The sequence below is a fragment of the Tribolium castaneum genome, chromosome 8 (assembly GCF_031307605.1).
Source record: "Tribolium castaneum strain GA2 chromosome 8, icTriCast1.1, whole genome shotgun sequence".
Classification (NCBI taxonomy): Eukaryota; Metazoa; Arthropoda; class Insecta; order Coleoptera; family Tenebrionidae; genus Tribolium; species Tribolium castaneum.
This window is the reverse complement of record NC_087401.1, coordinates 8,722,032-8,746,426: the sequence shown is the minus strand read 5'-3', so window position 1 is coordinate 8,746,426 and position 24,395 is coordinate 8,722,032. Positions and strand designations below refer to the sequence as shown.

The 24,395-nt window shown below is 30.8% G+C and overlaps 1 protein-coding gene across 1 annotated transcript; it reads left to right on the top strand.

Moving 5' to 3' along the window:
* The first annotated feature begins 1,019 nt into the window (after positions 1 to 1,019).
* On the top strand, positions 1,020 to 23,558 carry myo (myoglianin). The gene is made up of 3 exons (XM_961726.4): positions 1,020 to 1,832; positions 17,452 to 17,834; positions 22,475 to 23,558. Exons 1-3 carry the CDS (start codon positions 1,385 to 1,387, stop codon positions 22,850 to 22,852), a joined length of 1,209 nt encoding a protein of 402 aa, XP_966819.1. The 5' UTR covers positions 1,020 to 1,384; the 3' UTR covers positions 22,853 to 23,558.
* Positions 23,559 to 24,395: the final 837 nt, after the last annotated feature.

Below are 24,395 nucleotides of genomic sequence, written 5' to 3'. Positions count from 1 at the left end.
TTCATGAATTATTAAAAATTCGACATAAATCACCCAAAAATTCATTTCTCCGACAATAGTTCAATTAGCGGGCAGGCTTCAAGCCGCACCACGTCGACCAAACCGTGGCCACTGCGCCGCCATGGCCCCGAGAGGGGAGGCAATCCAGTTCAAGGCCACTGATTTTAATTATTCACACGTAAATAAACAAGTTTTTTGGGGAAAAATTTCACAACTCTGGTTTTACCGAAATGTTGAGGCAGGTCGTTCTCGTTACGTAAGTCGGACCCGGATGCAACTGACACAATTGTTTTATTTTACCACAACTACTACATATTCACAAACAAGTTGCAAATTCGTTCAAAAAACTTGTTTACGCTACTGTGTGATATCATGAGACCGAAAATGCGCCCCATTGGAGCAAGCCTCAAAAGTTACACATCTTTTGCTAAAATTAGCATAAACGTAACTTCAAAAGTGCGACCAGAAATAAACAATTAAATTAGGGCTAAACATTCGCAGACACAGCTTGCTCTAAGTAAGAACAAATTTCGATCTCATGCTATAAGTAAGGAAAAATTCGTTATTATATGTAAGTGATACACATTATGAGCAGATAGTTCCAACTTTTTTTACATAAGTAGGTAATAATATATTTTTTTAACTAATATCTTACACTCTGATGCCACTCACTTCGTTCGTGGCATTTCGCGTGCCTCTCGTTTAATGGTTACCATGGTAACCATTTGTATAATAAAGGTGTAGGTACTACTTCTCCTCATATCTATGAGATAAGCAACAACATTATTATATTATTAATAAATATATAAGGGAATTATGTTTGTTATTTCTCCCATTTTTTGATTTTGATTTCTCAAGTAAAAAAACTGCTAAACTTATCACAAAACTAAGACTATTGAAGAAGAGTGGAGGAAATCAGGGGCGGTTTTGGGCATAGTTGGCTGTGCGTGGTGGTGGGGGTGATGGCGTCCGGAGGAGAGATCGTGAAGGAGAGCGTTTGATCGACGCGGTGGCGCTTCACACACGCACTACACACGTATAAGATATAGTCTCGCATTATATTAAGCTCAGTGTTGGTCTTTAACTCAAACCAACTCGGTTTATTTACTTTACTGATAGATCTCTTCTGAAGCCGACACGCGTGCGAATGTGATACCAAGCTAGAATAATTTTTCCCCAATGTCAAAAAAATTCGATTGTGATCAAAATTGTGATTAAAATTTTTCGAAAAAAAAAAAAAAATTCGAAATTCGATGTGATTTCACCCCGAAAGTATTATGGGCAATAGTAGTGTGAACCCTTTAAAAATGTGATAAAAAGTGGACGCATTGTGATACACCCCGTTTGTGATACACCACCGACTGATTACTTTAGAACAAGCAAGATGGTAAGCCGGCTTTTCCTCCCCCAACCCTTGTCGCGGACGTTAAAATCGCTCGTGCTCCTGACTCTGATAACGGCGACGTTTAGTGATAAAGAGCTCCGCAACCGCTCCAACAGTATTGTAAAACGACGCTTTACGGACGCCTCCTTCGACGAGGTGTCCACCCAGGCCTCGGGCTGCGGCTCGTGCAAAATGCGCGAGGAGATCAAGAACCGCAACCTGGAGGTGATCAAGGGGGAGGTGTTGCGCCGGATGGGCTTCCAGACCGCCCCCAACGTCACCGGCAGGGTGCTGCCCCCGGTGCCCCCGCATTTCCTGGCCAAGGTGGACCTGGAGATGGCCGGCATGCAGAGCGACGAGCCCCTCTTCAAAACGGGCTACTCCTTCACCGAGGAGGAGGACGACTACCACGTCAAAACGCAAGAAGTGCTCACCTTTGCACAACCATGTAAGTTAAAAAAAAACACGTATTTTTAATAAATAATTTTTGGTAAAATTATTATTAATAATTGTCACCAACATAAAATGACGATGGATTTTTTATTACATTTTTAAAGAGCTTATGCGCTGTTTGTATATTGTCAGGATTTTGCACGGTCGAAGATTCCGTTACAGGATGTATCGTTTTTGAGATCGGTTTTCTTGCAAACGAGAGGGAAGATTGCATTGTAAACATTTCCTTATCTTACTTGGCATTAATTGTAATTGTTGTTGCTTTTTTTATTTAAACAATGATAGGGTTTTGCAAAAGCGACCCGGGCCCAAAATTTTTCGAATTGCTAATTCCTTTGTCTTAATTTTTAGGTTAAAAAGTTAATTAAACAGTGTTTTTCCGGAGAAAATTACATAAACTGTAAATGCTTCGTTTGCTGTTATTGTCTCGTTACCTACTTCTGTGTTTTAGGAATTTTTACGGAATAATGATTCATTAAGTTTGTGATCTATTTACGTCCAATATTAGTCATATTTTATTTCAGGTAATGCTTATTTTTAAAACTTAAGCCCTTGTTGTGAATTTACGAAAATCCTTATTTTTCGGTTTGCGACTACTTTTTTCTTATCTTTTCTTTTTCAAATAATTATTTTTTTTGTTTTTACAATTTTTTGTACTTTTATCAAATTTTGAACTAAAGATTTTTGCAAAAATTGTCAATAATTACCTTTTAGTCGGTAAGCTTCCGAAAGGACCTGAAGATCTAAAAAAATGCTTTGTACTCATTTTCAGCCTTCATTTAGAATTTAAAATATGTCGTCACTACTCATCATTCATTATCGTATTCAAATAGAAAGTGGTGGATTTTTATTTTTAAAAAACCGCCAAAATCAGATCTACCGAAGTGTTTGTTATAAATTATTATAAAAAAGTAGAAAAAAATGACCGAAATTGGAGGCTAAAATAGTTATTTTTTATACAAGATGATAAAATTTTTCCCTCTCCTCGTATACAGGGTTGTCCCAGCGAGTAAAATGTTAGAAAAGTAATTTTTTTCCTAAGCCGTAGATAATAACCCTAAAATTATTTTCAAGTAGGTATACAGGGTGTTTCCGAAATTAACTACAATACAAACATTTGTTTTTTTTAATGGAACACCCTATTTTTTTTTTTTTTGGAACACTGATTTTGACTTAAAGTTTTAACTTTTTTTAACAAAAACACACTCTTTTTAGACAATTATGTCTCAAAAACTTTTTTTTATTTTTTTTTGTTAAAAGCTAAATTATTTATTTCAATATAAATGACAAATAATGGCCTAAGACTAACATTAAAGTTATTAAAGTTATATTTACTTAATATTTATTTATTATATTATTATATTTATTATATTTTATGTATTTATTACATTTACTTTTCGATTACTGAAACAACGGTTAATAATTTTTAACGATTTTTTTAATGTTTAGGGCAAAAATAAAAAATAGGGTGTTCCATTTAAATTTATTAAGTTATTAAAAAAATGTTAATTTTTTATTTTGCTCATTGCGTTGAGCTAAAAAAATTATATCCCTTAAAATTTGAACATTCTTCTTCGAAGTCCCTCTTTCTAAGGAATCCTAGTTTTTGAGCAATATATTTTTAAAAAGAACCTGTTTTTCGTAAAAAAATTAAAACATTTCGAAAACTAAGCATAATTGCCCAATAAAAATTGAAGTCAAAATCATTAGTTTTAAAAGCAACATCCAAAAAATGCAAAAAATGTGGGGTGTTCCATTTAAAAAAACATGTGAATAATGGACTTTACCTACTGGGTGGGACACCCTGTATGTCTTGTGAATATAGTAAGTAAAAAGTAATCAAAATAACAAACAAAACTTTTTACCAAAAACTACATTTTTCTTAAATTTAAAACGTGATTTTTGAAATTCGCAATTTTGGGTAGCCCTCGTATACCCTATACGAGGCGGAATAATTTTTGTGTTGTCGGTTTTAATTAAAATTGCTTAATTAATTAAAAACAAGTAAAATTGGCAAAATTGCATTGTGATTGCGCCATGCACACGTCCGTTATCAAGGCCTGCTCGATCAGATGACCATCTCGAGCGAAATAGTTCCTCTATTGGGAATGATTTAAAACAGTTTATTTTTACAATAATAAGAATAACACATCGGCTGATAAGAGAATTAATTAGCGATAAGTTCCAATCAAAGATCATCAAATTGTTCGAATATCGTCCGGTTTTCGGACAATCGCCAGAATTTATCGTCATTTTTCGCATCTTAATGAGTTTTTTTTAAGATTCCAACCGAAATTTATGCCGGCAATAAAATGTAAATTCGAGTTATGTTCATGCGGATGCAACCGGCTATCCTAATCCATTATCTTTTTCATGGTGTTAACATGGCAATAATTTAAAAATATTTAACAAAAAAAATTCGTTTGATAAATCGTCACAATCTCTTTCTGTGTCAAGGATTTTTCGGCGATTACCGAAAATTCGTGCTCGAATTTATCCAGTCGGCGACCGCTTTCTCGATTGTTTTAGCGCCTGATGGCCAACTATGATGAATATTGTCGTCTGGGTTTTGTCTGTTTCAATTTAATATAGACTTACGCAATTGCTATGTATGACCTTCCAATCTGTGGTGACCTAAGGTGTCCATGGTTTGTCATGCGACGACGGGACCGTTTCGAATAAATGGCGCGAAAATGACACAAATTTTGACAAGTGCAAACACGTGCCACACTATCGCCAATTTTTTATAACTTATGCTGATAAACTGATAAAATTACTCTTCCGTCAACCATGACGTTGACAAATCGCACAGGGGCGGACTCGCCATTTTTCATTTTTGACAAAACGTCACCAAAGTTCGATGGACCAAGAGCACAAATCAGGCGATTTTGATGAAAAAATTGTAAATATTGACTTATCTGCTCATTATTGAGATACACAGCCTCAAAATAACACACTGTTGATGTTTTTTCTCCAAAGCACTAAAATTGCAACCATTCGAAAATCTCAATTGGTCATTGAGTCCATTACCAACCTAATAAGATATTTTAGCACTTAAATTAGTGCTGTAATAGGGACAAGTTGAACGTATTTTTGTAAATTAATTTTTGCATTTTTTATTATACAAGAGGCAAAAAGACAAAATATGCAATTGATTGGATGTTTGTAAACGTTTGCAAGCTCCAATCAGAATTATTTTCCGTTCCCTGTATATTGACATATATGGCACCTCACTTGTTTAATTTTCTAATGTACATTCGTCAACAAAACTAATGTGGTGCTTGTACAGTCGAACAATGTAAAAATGACACCTCAATAAACCAGTCGTAAATTATTTAATTGTAAACTATACAGGGTGTTTTTTTTATGGCCTACATTAGAAACTATTCAACTTCTAATATAGCTGGAGCTTTGTACGATCTAAATCGACCATTCTGAATTCAACTAAATTATTTTCAAAATGGCTGAACGTCCGTAACTACAAAAAATTGGGCCAAGTTTGAAATTTTCAACACTAACCACACAATTTTATTGCATATTTAAATTCACTTTCTCAAGTTGAGCAAAATTTACCCAAGTTGTTGGTACTTATCTGTTATAGTTTTTGACATATGTCAATTTTTTTGTTAAAATTTTTATTTGCAAAGGTACACTAAAAATCACAGCTCTTGAATCCTTTGAGATAACTGAATATTCTTATTTGCATTCGATAATTGAAGGTTCGAAGAGTCTTCTAAAAATTTCAAAATACTTAACTGTCAAAAATTCATGGCTCGTATGATTTTTTTGAAAATATTGATGGATAAATTTTTTGAAAAATATGTTTTTTGTTAAATTGTTTTCTATTTAAAGAATAAAACATTTTTATTACAATTCGCAAAAAATAAATTTTGTAGCAGAATTATAAAATTTTAAATAATTTTGCGTTTTTTTTTTTAATTTCTAATGGCATTTACAAAACAGTAGCAAACTTACGGCTGTTAAATCACTCGCGGTAAACGCACACGTGGAAATAAACCTTCATCTCGCAAATTAACAATGGTTTAAGTTAATTTGTTAGATTATTATTAATTTTATTTTGGAAAAAAGTTAAAAAAATGAGTTAACAATGATTTGTTTTTTAATGTATAATTGTCTTTAAGAAATGCTTTGTTAGATTTTTAATTGCAAGACGATGATTTATGACCCTGCAGGGGCTGGTTTCTTGAGGCGTCATTTTCACTTTGTTCGACTGTACATAAACGTCGAATTAAATATACAATATGACTCTTCCCGATTTGGTGCGTTAGATTCTAAAAATACTCATGATTAAATATTTGAGTGAAAAATGCCATAATTATGTATTTGTTTATAAATAAATAATATCGAGTGAGTTCCTTCTTCTGACGTCTTTTCGGCCCGGCACTTATCATAATTTTTCGATTAGATTTATCAGCAATTAACCAACGCGGTCTAAATTTAGCCCCTGACCCACAAAATCTCTCCCATTGCATAACATTTCCATAAAAACCCCCTATTGCCAATCAACCCCCTGCCACCGTTGTCTCGTCAGATTGGAGTTTTTCCTCCCTTGGCAACCGTTCGAAGGAAGGAAAGAAATTAAGTCAAGGCCACCCACGACCGTGGGGTAAAATTACAAATTGTAATTATAATACCTAGGAGAACGAATGGTCGCATTCTTAAGAAGGGTTGCTGGCAACCAACACACAGGTATAGACCACGTGGTCGAGGTGCGAAGCTGCTGGCGTCAAAGTGAGTAATAAAGTGGACTCACTCATATCTTGGTCAGTGGTGACCTTGGTGGCGGCCCCGACTGACCCAAACACTGACCCCTCCATGCAATTGCAAGTAATTGCACTTGAACGTGATGTACGGTTCTACACCCCACACTGGGCAAGAGGTGCACTCGGAGAGGTGGGCCGATTTGCAAACACCCAGTATAACAATACATATTGAACGTTTAATAATTTGTAATGCGGAGGTTTTGCTGAATGGATTTTGTTGTTTTTAAACAAGTTATACAAAAGTTTAGCAGTTTTCGAAATATTAGGTTTTTTGTTTTTTTTTTGTTTTTGCACCGATTTATGCTATTTTCTCGTTCTTTTCAAAGGTAAAAAACAATTTCAAATAATTAATGTTTCAATAGCCTTTTTTTCCTCTACCGCTTATACCTACTTAAGTTTAGTCGTTTTCGAAATTGCTGAAGTTTTTTTGGGTCTTTTTCCAGAAAAATCGCGAAGTTATACGAAAGTTTAGCAGTTTTCTAAATATTAGGTTTTTTGTTTTTTTTTGGTATTCGCATTAATTTATGCTAATTTTTTCGTTCTTTTCAAAGTTAAAAACAGCTTCAAAAAAATTAAAGTTTCAATTGCCTTGTTTTTCGTCTACCGCCTATACCTACTTAAGTTTAACGGTTTTCGAAATATTTTGAAATTGTTGAAGTTTTTTTGGGTCTTTTTCCAAAAAAATCGCGAACTTATACCAAAGTTTAGCGGTTTTTGAAATACTAAGTTTTTGTTTTCTTTGAATTCACACCGATTTATGTTAATTTTTTCGTTCTTTTCAAAGTTAAAAACAGCTTCAAAAAAATTAAAGTTTCAATTGCCTTGTTTTTCGTCTACCGCCTATACCTACTTAAGTTTAGCGGTTTTCGAAATATTTTAAAATTGTTGAAGTTTTTTTGGGTTTTTTTCCAAAAAAATTTCGAACTTATACCAAAGTTTGCAGTTTTCGAAATATTAGGTTTTTTTGTATTTGCACCGATCTATGGTTTTTTTTTCGTTCTTTTTAAAGTTAAAAAACAAATTCAAAAAAATTAATGTTCCAATTGGCTCTTTTTTTCCTCTTCGCTTATACCTACTTAAGTTTAGCCATTTTCGAAATTGTTGAAGTTTTTTTTGAGTCTTTTAAAAAAAAAATTACGAACTTATACCAAAGTTTAGCAGTTTTCAAAGTATTAGGTTTTTTGTTTTGTTTTTTTTGTATTTGCACCGATTTATGCTATTTTTTTCGTTTTCTTTTAAAGTTAAAAAACAAATTCAAAATAATTAAAGTTTCAGTTACCTCTTTTTTTGCCCTAACGTCTGTACCTACTGGTTTTGTAGTTTTCGAAATATAAGTTTTTTTTGGCCTTTTTCCAAAAAAATCACGAACTTATACCAAAGTTTAGCAGTTTTTGAAATATTATTTTTTTTTTGTATTTGCACAGTTTCAATTACCTCTTTTTTTTTCTTCCGCTTATACCTACTTAAGTTTAGCCGTCTTCGAAATTGTTGAAGATTTTTTGGGTCTTTTTCCAAAAAAATTACGAACTTATACCAAAGTTTAGCAGTTTTCAAATTATTAGGTTTTTTGTTTTGTTTTTTGTATTTGCACCGATTTATGTTGTTTTTTTCGTTCATTTTAAAGTTAAAAAACATATTTAAAAGAATTAAAAAAAAAATTAAATTAAAAATTAAAAATTCAAAAAAGTTTCAATTGCCATTTTTTTCGTCTACCGCCTATACCTACTTAAGTTTAGCGGTTTTCGAAATATTACGAAAGTGTTGAAGTTTTTTTGGGTTTTTTCCAAAAAAATTGCGAAATTCTTTTTTGAAATTGTATCTGCACTTTAAAAAAATCTTTTTTCTTCGTTCTCACATTTTCAAAATTGTAAAAAATTTAACAAACTCCAAAAGTTTTGGCAAATTTAAATGATATTTCCCATTTTTTATTTGTGGAATGGAAAGGAATTTAAATTAACCTTAATCTGAATGACCATTTCCTATAACCAAATTTACCTGTTTTCGAAATATTTCTTTAGAATACCTTGATTTTTGGTTTTACACCTTTCTTTTAAAAAATTAGTAACTCAGCTATTTAGGCATTTCAAAGAGAAAACTCCGACCGATCCTGTGGTCTTTTATATTTTGAGAAAAAAATAACAAAACCACCAAAAATTTAAGGTTTGGCACGAACTGGATATTTTTAAATAAAATGCCACAATCTTTTTTTACTAAATAAAAGAAAATTTGGAAAAAAGTTAAGTTAATTGATCTTTTTCTAAATGAAAAATTTATTTTTGCATCGATTTGTATTAACATTTTTAAGTAAATTTTAAGTAAATCCGTGTTCGAAATAGTACCTTTTAATTAGTTTTTTGTTTTTTTTTTTGGATTCACATCTTCTTTGTAAAAATTTGGTAACCTGCCAACTTTTATTTTGAAGTCAAACTTAGCATTTGTAAAGGATAATCTTGATCTTTCCTCTGGTCTGGTGTTTTAAAATTTCAAAAAAAAAAAAAATTCGAAATTTTTAGTATTTTTCAAAAACTTTTGGTTTTGTATCTTTTTTTAAAAATCGGTAACTCGTCAATTTTCATAGTTTCCATTTTTCCTCTGGTGGAAAAACATAATAGAGGTAACAGATCCCAAAAATTAAAGTTTTTTTTCGCAACAAAATGCTCTTGTTTTAATACCTAATAAATAAAGAAAATATTAATTTTATTAGTGCAATAAAACAGATTGTTTTGCAGCAACCTGTGGTTAACATTTCGTCTACTTAAGTTTATCTGAACTCAAAAAAATAAATTACAGTTTTTTGGATTTTGGAATTTTTCTGACATTTCATTGAAGATGTTTTCAATCTTTCTTTTACTTAGTTTTTTTATATTAAAAAAAATCAAATCCCAAAAATTTAAGGCCACATCAAGCTAATTTTAAGTAATAATTAATTCAATTTGTCCAAATGAAACACCTCAAGCTTTTCTTAACTAATTTAAAGAATTAAAGAATTTAATTCTTATTTAGTTTTTTTTTATTCCCTTCAAAAATTAAACGAGTAGTTCTTATAGTATAGAAACAATAAATAAAATAAGAAAAAACTTTGACACATAATACTAATACAAAATTTTATATTTTTTTTAATTATGCAAAAATATATAGGGTGATTCATTTAAAAAAATATAATTTTGGTTATATTTTACAACACCCTGGGTACAATAAAAATATTTTTAGTTTGTGGACTTCAAATGGATCTATCGCATAACGAAACCGGCATAGTAATAATTCAAGTAATAAAACAATTACAGACCAATTACGCACTCCTGAGTCACCCTGTATTTGAAATCGAAAAGCAAAGAGATTTTGGTGTTGCAACTTCGTAATTATCCATTTCACGCCAAAATTAATAAGATAACAAGGCTTTTACTTTGTGAGAAAATATTGATTAATTTTAAATGACCAAATATAGAAAAATACCAAACTTGTGAAAGAATGTTACTTTATTTGTTTGAGGTCAGTGCTAACTGACAATTGCATTACGAATTGCGTAATTACCAGGCACATTTTTATTTAAATAATCGTTTTTTAATTTTGAAAATTTCTTTATCTACTTATCAACAAAATTAAACGGAGTGAATTGTCTTGGAGGGCGTATACAGGGCGCGTTCGCAAAGTTGTCGAGTCGGTGCACCTTTCGAGGCAGTCGCCTTGCTCCGAATCGGTGCAGTGGGAATATGGTGCATACAGAATATGTCAGTGTTAATGCAGAATTACGGTCAGCTCTGGTCGTGTCCATGAACCTGCGGCCGTTAAATAAAAACGGTCGGTGTAACAACAACAAAAATAGAGAGACCGATTAGAGAGAGGGCATTGTGTTTTGTTTTTCGAATAACAACACAAACAAACTAAACAACAAAACGTTTAAGTGATGCCTCTTCGAAGTGCAATGTTCTGCATGACCCCTCAAATAAAATGCCATTGCACAATGCAACAATCTGCCTAAATTTAATCGCTTCCATTTCCTTTCGGCTTCAAGCAATAATTATATAATAACCTTTTTTTGCTTCTTATTCTTCGCTCTTTCACACTTTTGCCGCCCGCCGGTTCACTGACCTACCGCAAAAAAAATTTTTTGGATTTATTTTTTCGGAACAGTGAGAGAGTTGGATGCACTTCAGCTGGGCCGGAAGAACGGGAAAGGTCATGTGATGCAATGGACCACTTTCTTTATTGCAATTACAGCACAAGGAGGAGAAAAAAACATCGAAAAAGCACATGTTGGGAGATAAATTACAACACGATTAAATTACGTTACATAAGAAACGAACAAATGGTAACAACCAACACACTATCATTAATTAATAGAGACCGGATTTTTAGGAAGCTAAAAATATTTTGAAAAACTGAAAAAACACCCCATTTTTTGTTTTTGCGTCTCAAATATTATGACATTTTCTACATAAAAACATAACTCATATTTGAAATTCCCATGTTAATAACAAAAAAAATGTAAAGATTTTTGACCTAATTTGGGAATCTTGCCAAACTATTCAGTTTTTGAGGAAAAACTTGCAAAGTGTTTGAGTTTGAACACGAACTAATTGCTAGAATCATCTATAACTTATCCACGATTTTTTAACACAAGTAGTGTTTTGAGATTTTTTTAGAAAACAGCTCAATTCCAGATGGTTTGGCCGACATTTACAAAATAATCAAGCAACAATTTTTTGCTCAGTTTTAATCGTCTTGTGATTGGTCTGTTTTAGAGGTGGGAGTGCAATACCCCTTCGATATCCAATGACAAACGCTTCAATCGTCTTGCTTTTTTTTTGCAAGGTGAAGGTGATTTTTATATTTATATTGGTCAATTACTCATTCCTGTGGCAAATGAGACACCAGTGAAGCGGTTTAAGGGCTGGTTTTTCTTACGGAACGAGATTTCGCCTTAGATGCGAATAAAATGGTGGATTCTGATTAGTTTTTTGAATAATTTGTTTTTTTGTAACAAAAACACTTTTCTTAAAATTTATTACACAAAAACTAAAAATTCAAGAAAAGTTGGAATTTCACAATTAATTAAAATTAACACTGTCGGTTTGTAAACATTAATAATTACAATTATAATAAAATAATTAAAATAAATAAATTTTTAAAACAAATGTTAATAATTAGTGAACACTGCAGTTTTGACACTTCTATGTAAATTAAAATTGTTAAAATTGTTTATTATTAAAAAATTATTTAATATAAAATTCGAGTATGCATATTTTCAAAAATTAAAAGTTCAAGCGTGACAAAGGAACTTTAACGCTGAGAAACTAAAAACATAAAACGAATAAACATTGGGACTAAAATTCTGAAGAATCCAGCGACTGAGAAACTGAAAAATAAAGAAATGGAAAAGAGAAACAATAAATAAATTGAAACACTAGATTCTGAATAAAAAACCAATAAACTCGTTTTCAAAATAAAAGATATCGCGGTAGGCCATGACTATGTAAAACCACCTTGACGTTTTGTAACTAGAAGTGATAAAGTTACGTTTACGTTTGATTATCAAAACTCAAAACGTCAAAAAAAATTGAGGTTACTCTAGAAAAAGCAATGTCACAATACTTGAAGAACACTAAAACCTTACAAAATGCTTTGATTTTCAAATTAAATAGTCTATTACAATAACACACAATATAAAAGTGACAAATTTTTTGACAGTTTTAGAAAACAAATACCAACTATTAATATGTGAAGATACTAAAAATAGCAGTATAACCAACTTAAATTCAAATTTCCACAGCCTACTAGGATATCATTTAATTTGAAAAAGAAATACCTTCACGAGACTAAAAAGCTAAAAAACTTTAAAACTAAAATAAAAAACAGATTAAAAGAGTAAGAACATTAATAACAATAAGATAAGATAGTAAAACCATAAAAAAACTGAAAATTTAAAAAATGAATATGAAATATAGACCAATTAAGAAACTAAAAAGCTGAAATACTGGAAGCCTGAAAAACGAAAAATCTTTAGATGTAAAATAAAAAAAACTATGAAATTGAAAAATTTGATGTAATCATTTTTTTTAACTAAACACTAATAAAAAAAATGAAAAAAACATCTTTTTTAAATCAGTAAAGTTAAACACGACTGTGGGATGTTTAAAACTCATTAAAGCCCGATTTCTGGGGCGATTAAACTTCAGTTAAATTTTATCTCGCTGATAGTTGCTAAGGTAATGCGTATCTGACTGTAGTTGCTATGTTTTAACTGAGGTTTAAATTTATCTCTCCGTTAAATATGTTTCCAGAAACTGAACCTTAAAGTCTCGAAATTTAGGTAAAATAAAAAGAGTGTCAAATATTTCCATTTTACCAAAACAAATTCATTTTGAGTTTTAAGAAAAGGCCTTAAAATTACGTGTTGGTAAAGTTTCCTAAAATCCGGTCTCCATTAATTAGTGGGGAGTAATAAAGTAATAAATCCGATTTCGATCAGTAAAAAATAATAAACGATCAATTTTTAATTAAAAAAATTTAAATGGTTTACTTAACCACGCACAGTATTTTATTAAAATTTGCCCAGTAAAAAAATCGTATATGCGCAGTATCTAGTTTCAGTTTAAATAATAAACGCTCAGTAGCTAGCCTGCAGGCTGGGGCTTCGCCATTTATTATTTTTACTTTGAATCTATCTATTTTTATTGTGCATTTATTATTTTTACTGTGCACCTATTATTCCACTATGCATTTATTATCTTTACTGTGCGTTTATTATTTTTATTCCGTATCTATTATTTTATTATGCATTTATTATTTTTGCTGTGCATTTTTAGTTTTTACTGTGCATTTATTATTCTACTGTACATTTGTTATTTTTACTGTGCATTTTTTATTTTTACTGTGCATTTATTATTCTACTGTGCATTTATTATTTTTACTATGCATTTATTATTTTTACTGCGCATTTATTATTTTACTGTGCATTTATCATTTTCCTGAACAAAAATACGTTTCGTTTAAATAAAATAGTGTGCGTTTAATTTGTACTCTTAATTAGTGACCCAAATTTTGGGAATTTGGCTTTTCCCTTATTAAAAAAAAATGTTCTATTTCTCTTGTAGTTTCGTAATTGGGGTTGAAAAAATCGACGTTGCAACCGCCGCTTGCATGTAATCGAAGACGCGTGTGCTGAATGCACTTTTGAGCCAATAAACAACAACGTGCGTAACGTTTCCAGGAATAATAAACATTTTCAATTATGTATAATTTCAGCCACAAATTGCAGCTGAAATGGCGCAGGTGCACGCGATACGGTGCACCCTCGATTCGTTGCAACTTTTCGGTCTCTTTTATTATACCTAGTTCTTGTTTTCGATCTAGACTTATTTACAGTTTACCAATTAATGACCTCTCTTCTTCAATCTTTGTTATGAGCACGACGTACTTAATTGATATTATTAGCTGCGAATAATTGTGCCCTTTGAACTGGAAATTATCGAGAGATATTCTAGTCATTCACAAAACAATAAATATTTTTTTCGAAATTGTTCACATTGTTCGCACGCTTTTACAGACTTCCCAAATCAAAAATCTCCAAATATTTTTAATCTGTGTTCAAATTGTGTGTCAAATAACAAGTCGGCCTTTTCAAACAAAGTGTATCATTGGTATTTTTATGATATGGTGGTTTGACTAAAAAAAGAACAAATGAGTGCACTTGTGCTACATTATAAAAATTGTTAGGTCATCTCAGATCAAGTCAGGAATCGTGGAAGTTTACAATTTATTGTACATTTTACGAAGTTGTGAATAATTTCTTGAAAAACGTCATTTTCACAGTTTTACTAATATCAGGATAAAGAAGAAATATTCAAACTTTTTTTGAAATTTTGACAAATTAATTTTTTTGGCAATTTCAGGATAACATTCGACAGAATTTATCTTCACGTCTTCATATTTTTGATATTACTGAAAAATGTTTCAGGAATTTCAGGGCTGCAGAGGTTTCAAAAATCGTTTTTTCAAATCAGAGTATCATGAATTTCAGGATCACAGAACTGTAAAAATGCATTTGAAATTAAAAAAGAATGCTAAAAATAGAAAAAAATATAGAAGCGGTTGTAATTTTCAGAGTTTCAGGAATTTTGAAAAGCGAAGACATGTTAAAGGATTATTGTAAAGTTCACACATTTTAAGAATTGGAGTAGCACTTGAATTTTCAAAATACTTTCAAAATATTAGAATTTAAGAAGTTTGAAAAAGTTTGAGGAGTTTCAGGATGCCAAGAAATTGCAATTTCAAATACTTCTTCGTATTTTTAGGAAAATTATGCATTTTAGACGAGCATCTAAATGTTTTTATAGTTTTTGGCAATTTTAAAAATTTCAGAAAAGTCAAAACAAGGAGATTCAATTTTTAAATATCTTTAGCAATTTTTGTAATCGTAACATGTTGAAAACTTTTTTGGCAAAATTAGAATTTTAATTTTTTACAGCACCTTAAGACAGTAATTAATTAATTAAATAACTTTATTTATTAGGAATTGTAGAAAAATTCTGAAAAAAAAACACTTGTATAGTTTTAACACCTTTTAAAATTTTTTTTTAATCTAGACATTTTAATGGGCGCTATAATTTCAGGATCACAGTAATACAAAGTTATATTTGAACTTTTGTTGTTAGGAAAAAAACAATTTTTAGTAAAAATAGAAAAATGGTGACAGCATAAAAGTGATAAAAGTACCAGAATAATTGGAGGATCAAAAGATATTTGACAAAAATTGAATTTGCCATTTTCAGTTTCAGAGAGTCAAAGACGTTGTGTTTAAAAAAATATTCAGAATACTAAAGTTTCAGGAATTTTAATCCGCAGGAACGCAGAGTGGTTTCAAAAAAATGCAATTTTTTTATTCTTCGAAACGTTTTTGGTAAAATTAGACATTTAATGAAAATTGCTAACTGAAACACTAAGCCTGTAGAAGTAATAACAGTACTAGAATTACTAGAATACGAGGATTTATAAAAACGATTTTTACAAGTTCTTATTTTCAGAGTTTCAAGAACCTCAAAATCGTAGAAAGGCAAAAACTTATTAATTTTTTATTATTTCAAAAATATTATTTCTTATTTTTAGAACCGTAATAGCTTTAGAGCTTTAAAAAATTATAAAAATAGTACTTTTAAAAATTGACACTTTTTGAATTTTTGGAATCCTCACATCTCATTTAGAATTATAGAAATTCTAATAATAAGTTTTTGCTAGTAATGGAAAAATGGTGCAGTAATGTATAAGATTGACAAAAGTACCAGAACTTAAAATTTACTTCTTTCAGAATTTAGAAATTTCAAAATTTTAATGCGTCTGAAACATTTTTGGTTAAATTAGGAACATTTTAAAAAAGTGCACCATGAATTTTAAGAGTTACTGGAATAAGAAATTGTATTCGGAATTTTTAAAACAATATTTTTTAAAATTCGGAATACTTCTTTACATTTCTGCATTCTAAAACTTTACAATTTTCAAAGTTTCAGCAATTTCAGGATTGCAAAAAGCGGAACGATTTAAAAAGCGAATTGCAATATACCTTTAACCCTGTAACACCTGAAACTTTGTTGGTAAAATTAGACATTTTAAATTCGAAATTCTAAAAAGAAAAAAACATTGCTAACCGAAAGTGATTTTTGTACCAGAATTACTTTGTAATACGGAGAGCTGTTAGAGAAAAAAATTATAACATTTTATTTTTACAGTTTTAGTAATTTCAAGATCGCAAATGATGAAGACGTTAACTTTTTTTTAATATCAAACACTCATTGAATTTTTAGGTTCGTGATAGCTCTAAAATAAAACTAAAAATTTTTTCGAGATTTTTCAATAAAATGTATTTTATTACACTAAATTTGTTAGTTTGATAGTCAAATGGTAAAAAATTTTTTGATATATACTTATGTGACTAATTACATTAGTAATCTAATTATTATTATGAAATTAAATGAATTTCACTCATCAAGAATTATTAATAAAATAAATAAAAAATTAATTTTTATTTTTTTCAATACTTTAAGAAATCTTTCAAATTTGCCCTACAAACTGCATATCATTAGAAAGCTTATGAAAAAGGCAATCGAGCAATCGATACATGTAAAGTAATACATGATGTTCTATTTAAAAAAATTAGTTATTAAACTTTTGGCACACCTGTACATTATTTCCGTGTTTCAAGTAAAAGTCGACTATTTCCTAAAACTACAGGCTATTCTGAGTTCTTCTGTTGCAAAATTTGCCGAAAAATAATCATAGGCGACTTTGCAGTGATTTTTCAAAAATTGGTATTTTTTATAACGAAAAGTTGAATAATTCGAAAACGAAAAGAATTAGACCCATAGTAGTATATATAAAGTTACATTATTTTTTTTACGTAGAATCTAATTATGGAAAAATATATAGGTTGTTCCATTTAAAAAAATATATCTTTGGTTTACCACCCTGTATACAACAATCTGTGTATAATAAAAATATTTTAGTTTGTGGACTTTAAATCGATCTACCGTAGAATAGAAACGGCATCGCAATATTTTAAATAGCAAAAAAGTTATAGACCGATTACACACCTCTAGGTCACTCTGTATGTATAATCAAAAATATTTTCCTGAAAGTATCAAAACTCCAACTTTACTAATAACTGAGCTATAGAAGAAGGGAGCATGTCTGGACCACCCTATATCATTTATTTGAAATTTCGAATATCTTTTTGCATTTCGGGAACGTTAACATTTTTGGAATTTTTTTTGGTAAAACCGTAATTTTTCAAATTTTCGAAAAGCGCAAAAAATAATTCGAAAAACTCAATTTTTCTAGATCCAAGACTGAGGCACAGCTGGCGCGGCCACGACATCCTCCACTTCATGTTCTCTGACGGCATCACCAAGTACCACGTGAGCAACGCCACCCTGTACGTGTACATGAAGGGCGCCGAGCGTCGGCCCCTCCCCGACGTCCTCATCGAAGTGTTCAAAGTGTACAAAGCGCCCGACCATCCCGACACTCCAGGCCTCTACAGGATGGTCAGCAAGAAAGTCACCCAGCCGTACGGTAGGGGAGACTGGGTCAAGCTGGACCTCACCATCACCGTCTCCGAGTGGTTCAAAAGTCCGCGCGAGAATCACGGCTTCGTGGTTAATGCGACGGTTAATGGGAAAAAAGTCGTGGTCACGGACACGACGCTAGATAATGGCAGTAAGGTGAGGCCATTACAGCGATTTTTTTATCTAGACACGTGCTCCATACTCGGAAAAACGCATTAGCAAAGCGCCTTTAATGGGCCAAAATTAAGACAAGGTCTAGTGATAAAATTTTAGGGGGTTTTTATTGACAGTGATGAAACTAAACAGCTGTCAAATGTTGCATGGTTACCGACACTTATATAATAAAATAAATGAGAATCTGATCGGATTCCACATCATATCGCTCCAAGTAATGAGGTTTCTAAACTTAACAATTGTTTATCAGAGTTTGTGTTTACTTATAGATCTTTTTTATTTATCTCGGCGATATTTAAGGCTACTTCTATTAATAAATTATTACAAGAGTTAGAATCTACCGGAACCAACTGTCGCTTGATTACATAACACAAATTTGGACACAAAACCACTTTGTTGATAGAAATCGTAATTATTGCAGATGAACTCTGACACTAATTATTATAATTAGAATAATATATTTTCCTTATTCTGTAAAGTCTCATTAAAATTGTTCCGAGGAATGTGGCAAGTGGCCAATTCTCGCACCAACTTCCTGAATTTGTAAAGGTAAGAACGGTTTTTAAAATTACGAAGGATATGACGCGGTTCCGATTCGGGATGAATGAGTAAAGGCACTCAAAATAAAATTTGCGTCTTTTGCGTGTGTAGGGGGATGTTGAAAAAATCGGGCTTCCGGTGGGTTTTTATTTCTGGATGAAAATTTATAAACCAAACAAAGAAAACAATTAATTGGATTTTATTGTCAGTGATAAATTATCAACAAAAATGCGAGAAAACTATGAGGCGCTTTCTACGAAACACTTTTGCGTGTGGTCGAAAAATAGGAAAAAAAATGTTTTAATCAAATTAACAAAGGCGGAAAAATTAATCAATCGAAAATATTACATCAGAGTTTATTTATTTTTAATTCTACTTTTTGTTAGATTTTTTTGTCGGTTCATTTATAATTGAATTATAAATATTTCGAAAACTCTCAAAATTTCAGGAATCAGGATCACTGAAAGGCTTAGATTTATTCTAATTTTGGAATTAAGTCAACCTGAAGCGTTTCAAAATTGCAAATTACAACAAAAATTAACAATTTCAGAAAAGTTTCAAGAATTTTAGGATAACAGAACGTAAAGACGTAACTATTTGTAATTTAAAAATGAAAAAATTATAAGAGTGACGGACTGAAAAAGATGTTTTTTGTCCGTTTTCAATGTTTTCAAAATTTCAGGACTGTAACAAGGACAAAGAGATATTCACCAAAATTTATTTTTAAAGTCAACAACCTCTTCACATTTTTGGAATTCTAATGTCCCTAAAACATTGGAAAAAGCGAAATTTCTGCAAAAAATAGCAATTTCAGGATCACAAAAATGTGAAAACGTAGGTATTTGCAATTTCAATATTAAAATAAATCCGAAAATTGTGAAAAAGAGTGAGGATTGTGAGGAACGTGTTTTACAATGATTAGAACGTGAAGAAGTTGAAAAAGTTGTTAAAAAATTACAGTTTTTAATGTTCTCGGAATTTCAGGATTGCAGAAAGATGAAAATATATTCAGAAAAAATATTTTTTAAATCACAAACTTATTTGCATTTTTTGAATTCTAGTGTCTCTGAAACATTAGAAAAAGCAAAATTTCAGCAAAAAGTTGCAGTTTCAGGAGAGCGCAAACCGTAAAGAGTACATATTCGAAATTGTAAAAAAATAAAGAAATTATTTTTTTTTCCAAATATAGAAATTTAGTGATGGTGATAGAATTATTACGTGATGGGATATAAAAAAATGTTTTTTAAAAATGAGCACTTTTCAAAAGTTTTTTTCAAAATTTTGAGCACCTTTACGCCCATGTCTTCTCTGAAACATTCAGAAATTGTAAATTTTCAGCAAGAATTAGCTATTTTTAGCGAATAAATAATCAAAAAACTTGTTTTCTAAAAGTTGTTATTTTTGCTAAATACCTAGGGGTACTCAAAATTTTGAACACTTGCTCTTATTATTTCTCGAATCGTGACATTCCTGAAATATTCAAAAATTAGAAATTTTAGCAGGAATTAGCAACTTTCAAATAATCTCGGGCATTTCAGGATCACAGAAATGTAAAGATATATTCGTAATTTATTCAAAAAAACAACATTTTTTTTAATAATAGTGTTTTTGATGTGATGAAAGTATCAGTATAGTGATTGTAACGGAAAAAAAATACGAATTTTCAGCAAAAATTTCAGGAACACAAAAGCGAAAATGTACCTACGTGTTCGAAATTTCGAAATCATAGAATTAAAAAAATACCAAATAAATATTACGCGGAGAGGTATTTTTTAAATTATATTCCCGAAAATTAAAAAAACGGCAAATTTTTATGAAATCTCCACATGTTTCTCCCTCCACGATTCAAAATTATAATTTTTGTCTTTATGGAGACTGTTAGTGTTAGAATTACGCAAAGAAATATTTGTATTTTTTTTAATTTGTAACCTTCTGAGTTTCAAAAATTAGAAAATAAAAAGGCAAACAGGGTGTACAAATTTTTTTTACAAAATTTTGGGCACCTACTCTTATTACTTCAAAGATGAAACATCCAAAAATTGTAAATTTCATAATAAGCAATTTTCACGGTATTTCAGGATCACAGAAACGTAAAGACATACCTATTCGTAATTTAAAAAACAACATTTTTTTTATTAAAATAGAAAAATAGTGGAATTGATAATGTGATGAAAGTACTCGTATCAGAATAATAATTGTATCGTGAAAAAGAATTCGAATTTTTTTTTAATGTGTTCGGAATTTCAAGATTATAGAAAGGTGAAGAGATAACAAAAACATTTTTTTAGTTGAATAGCTCTCCATATGTCCGAAATCCTCTGTAGTCACAAGCAAATTTTCAGGAATTTTACGTTCAAAAAAACGAAATAAAAAAATTTTTTTGCTAAAAATATAAATAAACTGTAAGTTCTGATGTATGCACGAAAGGTATTCGACAGAAAAAATATTATGTGTTGTAATTTTCAGAGAAAACGGATTTAAAAAAACAAACATTCCAAATTTTTATCAAATTTTTTTTTAGAATAAAGTGAAACTTTGTGAAGCTATATTTTTTTCCAATATCTTTCTGTATTTCTGGAACATAATAGCGCAAAATGTAGGTATTTTAAAAAACAAAATAAAAACGATTAGCGAAAATACATACAGAGTGTCCGTTTTTCAAATTCTACCATGGGGATCTCAGTTAATATAAGAGATATGAGGTCAGTTAAATTAGGGCAAAGTTACGCATTTTTATGGTAAACAATAATCTGACAGAACATTTAATGTGCCACTTTTAGTTTCTGAATTATTGGAAAAAAGCGGAAATTTGTAATTTTCGTTTTTATTTTTTTAAGCGAAAACCAAAACAACTAGAATTTTTTAATTTTTTGGGCACTTTTTTACAAGAAATCTTAATCTGTCATCGTATTTTCCAAGGCGTTCTTGATGTCAATAGTTACAACACTCAACTTTGGTTTTTCTTATGGACGCCATATTTAATATTTCCCAAAAGTTTTTTTGTTCCTGATTACAATGATGACATGATATGATCGAAACTTATATGTTGATTAAAATTTGGAAACGAAGCGTTTTTGCAAAAAGTGTTTTGGAAAAAAACGCCAAAAATGTTGTTTAACAAACTATATTTTGACTGTTTTATTAAATTTTTATAACTTTGTCTTCTATTGTTTTGCGAAGAATAAATTTCTAGCTTATTATGTCATCTAGTTCTTAATTTAGTAAGCTTGGTGAAAAAGTGAACCTTTCCAGATCAAAATTCAATTAAACCTTCAAAATCTAGTAAAAACAAAATTGTTGGCGTTTTTTTCAAAGCATTTTTCGCAAAAATGTTTTTTTCTTCATTTTGATAAACATGTAAGATTCAATTAGATGATACATCGTTGTAATCAGGAATGAAAACACTTTTCAAAAATATTACAAAAAACGAATATGGCTTCCATAAGAAGAACGAAAGTTACGTGTTGTAACTAACTTTGATATCAAGAACGCCTTGGAAAATACGATGACAAATTTAGATTCCTTGTAAAAAGTGCCTGAAGAACGACCTACTTGAAAACGTCTAGTTTTTTTGGTTTTTGCATAAAAAAATAAAAACGAAAATTACAAATTTAAATTTTATCCTATAATACAAAAACTAAAAGTAAGGCATCAAATTTTCTTTCAGATAATTGTTCATCATAACAATTTGCCCTAGTTTAACCGATCTTGTATCTCTTATTATAACTGAGATCCCCATGATGGAGCTCGAAAAACGTACATCCTATATAAGAATTACGTCAACCAAGAACAACAAACGCGCGGAAATGTAGGTATTTCAAAAAAATAAATAAAAACAAATAATGAAAATACATATAAAAGTTACAACAACGCAGAGAACTATTAATTTGGGAAAACATTTTTTTTAAGATTTCAGGATCGCTGAAAGGCAATGACTTGTCCAAAAATCACTAATTTCCAATACTTTCTCTCATTTCTCGAATCATAATACCTGCAGCATTCAAAACTTGTAAATTTCGGAGGAAGAATTACCAATTTTTAAATTTACAATTTTCAAAATTTCATGAAAAAAATTTTTTCAGGCGCCTTTCGTGGAGGTGTCCACGATGGAGGCCCGCCGACGCACGCGCCGCAACGTGGGGCTCAACTGCGACGACAAGATGAACGAGCCCCTCTGCTGCCGCTACCCGCTCACCGTGGACTTCGAGGAGTTCGGGTGGGACTTCATCATCGCTCCGAAACGGTACGACGCGCACTACTGCTCCGGCGAGTGTCCGTACGTCACGCTGCAGAAGTACCCCCACACCCACCTCATGAAGATGGCGTCGCCCAACAGCGCCCAGCCCTGCTGCGCCCCCCGCAAGATGAGCGCCATCTCCATGCTCTACTTCGACAACCAGCTCAACGTCGTCTACGGCAGCCTGCCGGGGATGGTGGTCGACCGGTGCGGGTGCTCGTAATCGACCCGATTCTTAATTGCTTTATTTATTCGTGATAGACGCAAGTGAACTGACGATTTGTTGTAAATTTTTGTACATAATATGTGATACGTGTAGTTTAATTTTTTTTAATATTTATTTTTGTACATTAGCTAGCAAAATTCAGTGAGTTTTGAGTTCGAGAAACGATGAGTGATAAATTGCTGCACAATTGCGTTGCTTTTGTGATATAATGGCCTTACGAGTGTTGTTTACACGGGGATACATATTTTTCGAATAATCTTTCACGGTTTTGTGATAAAATTTTGCCCAAATTTCTACTCATGATGTAACATAGTTTTGTAAATAAGACTGGCCTTAGATTTGTCTTCTGTGGTAGGATCTCTTTTTTGTTTGTTTTGTTTTGTGGCTCTAATTTTAGACGCTGAAATTTGACTTTTTTCTACATGGTCTTTCTTTCACTTGTTTTCTTTATGAGTATTGCCTGATTTTTCTATCGTGTGTCTGAATAAATGTCGAAAGTTTCGAAAACAATAGCCAAAAATTAAATATTTGTAATTATTTTTTTTAAATAGTTAGCTAATTACCACCCATCTGAAATTATCAGAACCCTCCTGACTAGACATTTATTTAGACACACGGTATATGTCTGTCGTGTGTTTTGCTTTTGTAATTGTAAATTAGTTGTAATTAATAGCATTTTGCAAAATAAATAAATTTACATAAATTGCGTCTTATTTTTCATCACTCCAAAGATAACACAAGAACAACAATAAAAAAATACATAAAAAAATGTTGAAAAAAAAGCTCTCATTTAAAACATGCACTAAAAAGTTATAAGTAATGTGTTTCAATCACAAGAGAATAATTTTTCGTATAAGTATGAGTGACGGTATGTACAAATCGAAAACCCATTTTTAAACATAACCTCAAACTTTAAAACCCCATTTAACCCCTTTAGGGGTATTTAACTACATATGTTTGCATTGCCACCCTGATTAAGTAAGAATACAAAATTTCAAATCAATGGAACAACTGGAACCCCTTTAAATTTGGCTCCGAAAATATGAAAACAGACAGACAGACAACAGAGTGAGTTAAATTAAAGCTTTTAAAAAAGTGAGTAAAGTCTGTCTAAATTTGCTGTCTGTATATCCACAGCAATCGGAAGCACATTACTTAAGAATAAAAGTTATAAAAAGAAATCAAAAAAGGGACAACAGTTGAACAATCAAGAAAAACATAATAAAGGTATTAGCTGTTAAAACAATAAAAATGCCAACGTCGCATTTTACCAAATTATTTTTTTAAATAAGACTGATAAAATTGTAAAATAGTTATTAATAATGATTAGATATCTTAATGAAAGTATAAATTATTTTTTTGAAGTGCATGAATAATTTATAACAGCTAATTTTGAGAGAAAACGTTTTTATAGTTTTGAAACAGCTAATATTTACAGAACAAACATTTTAACAAAATACTTTAAAATTCACTAAAAAAATCAAAGTGCCAGTAGAATAGTATCGTGGCAAAAAAAAATTAATTTGCAATTTTTACAGTT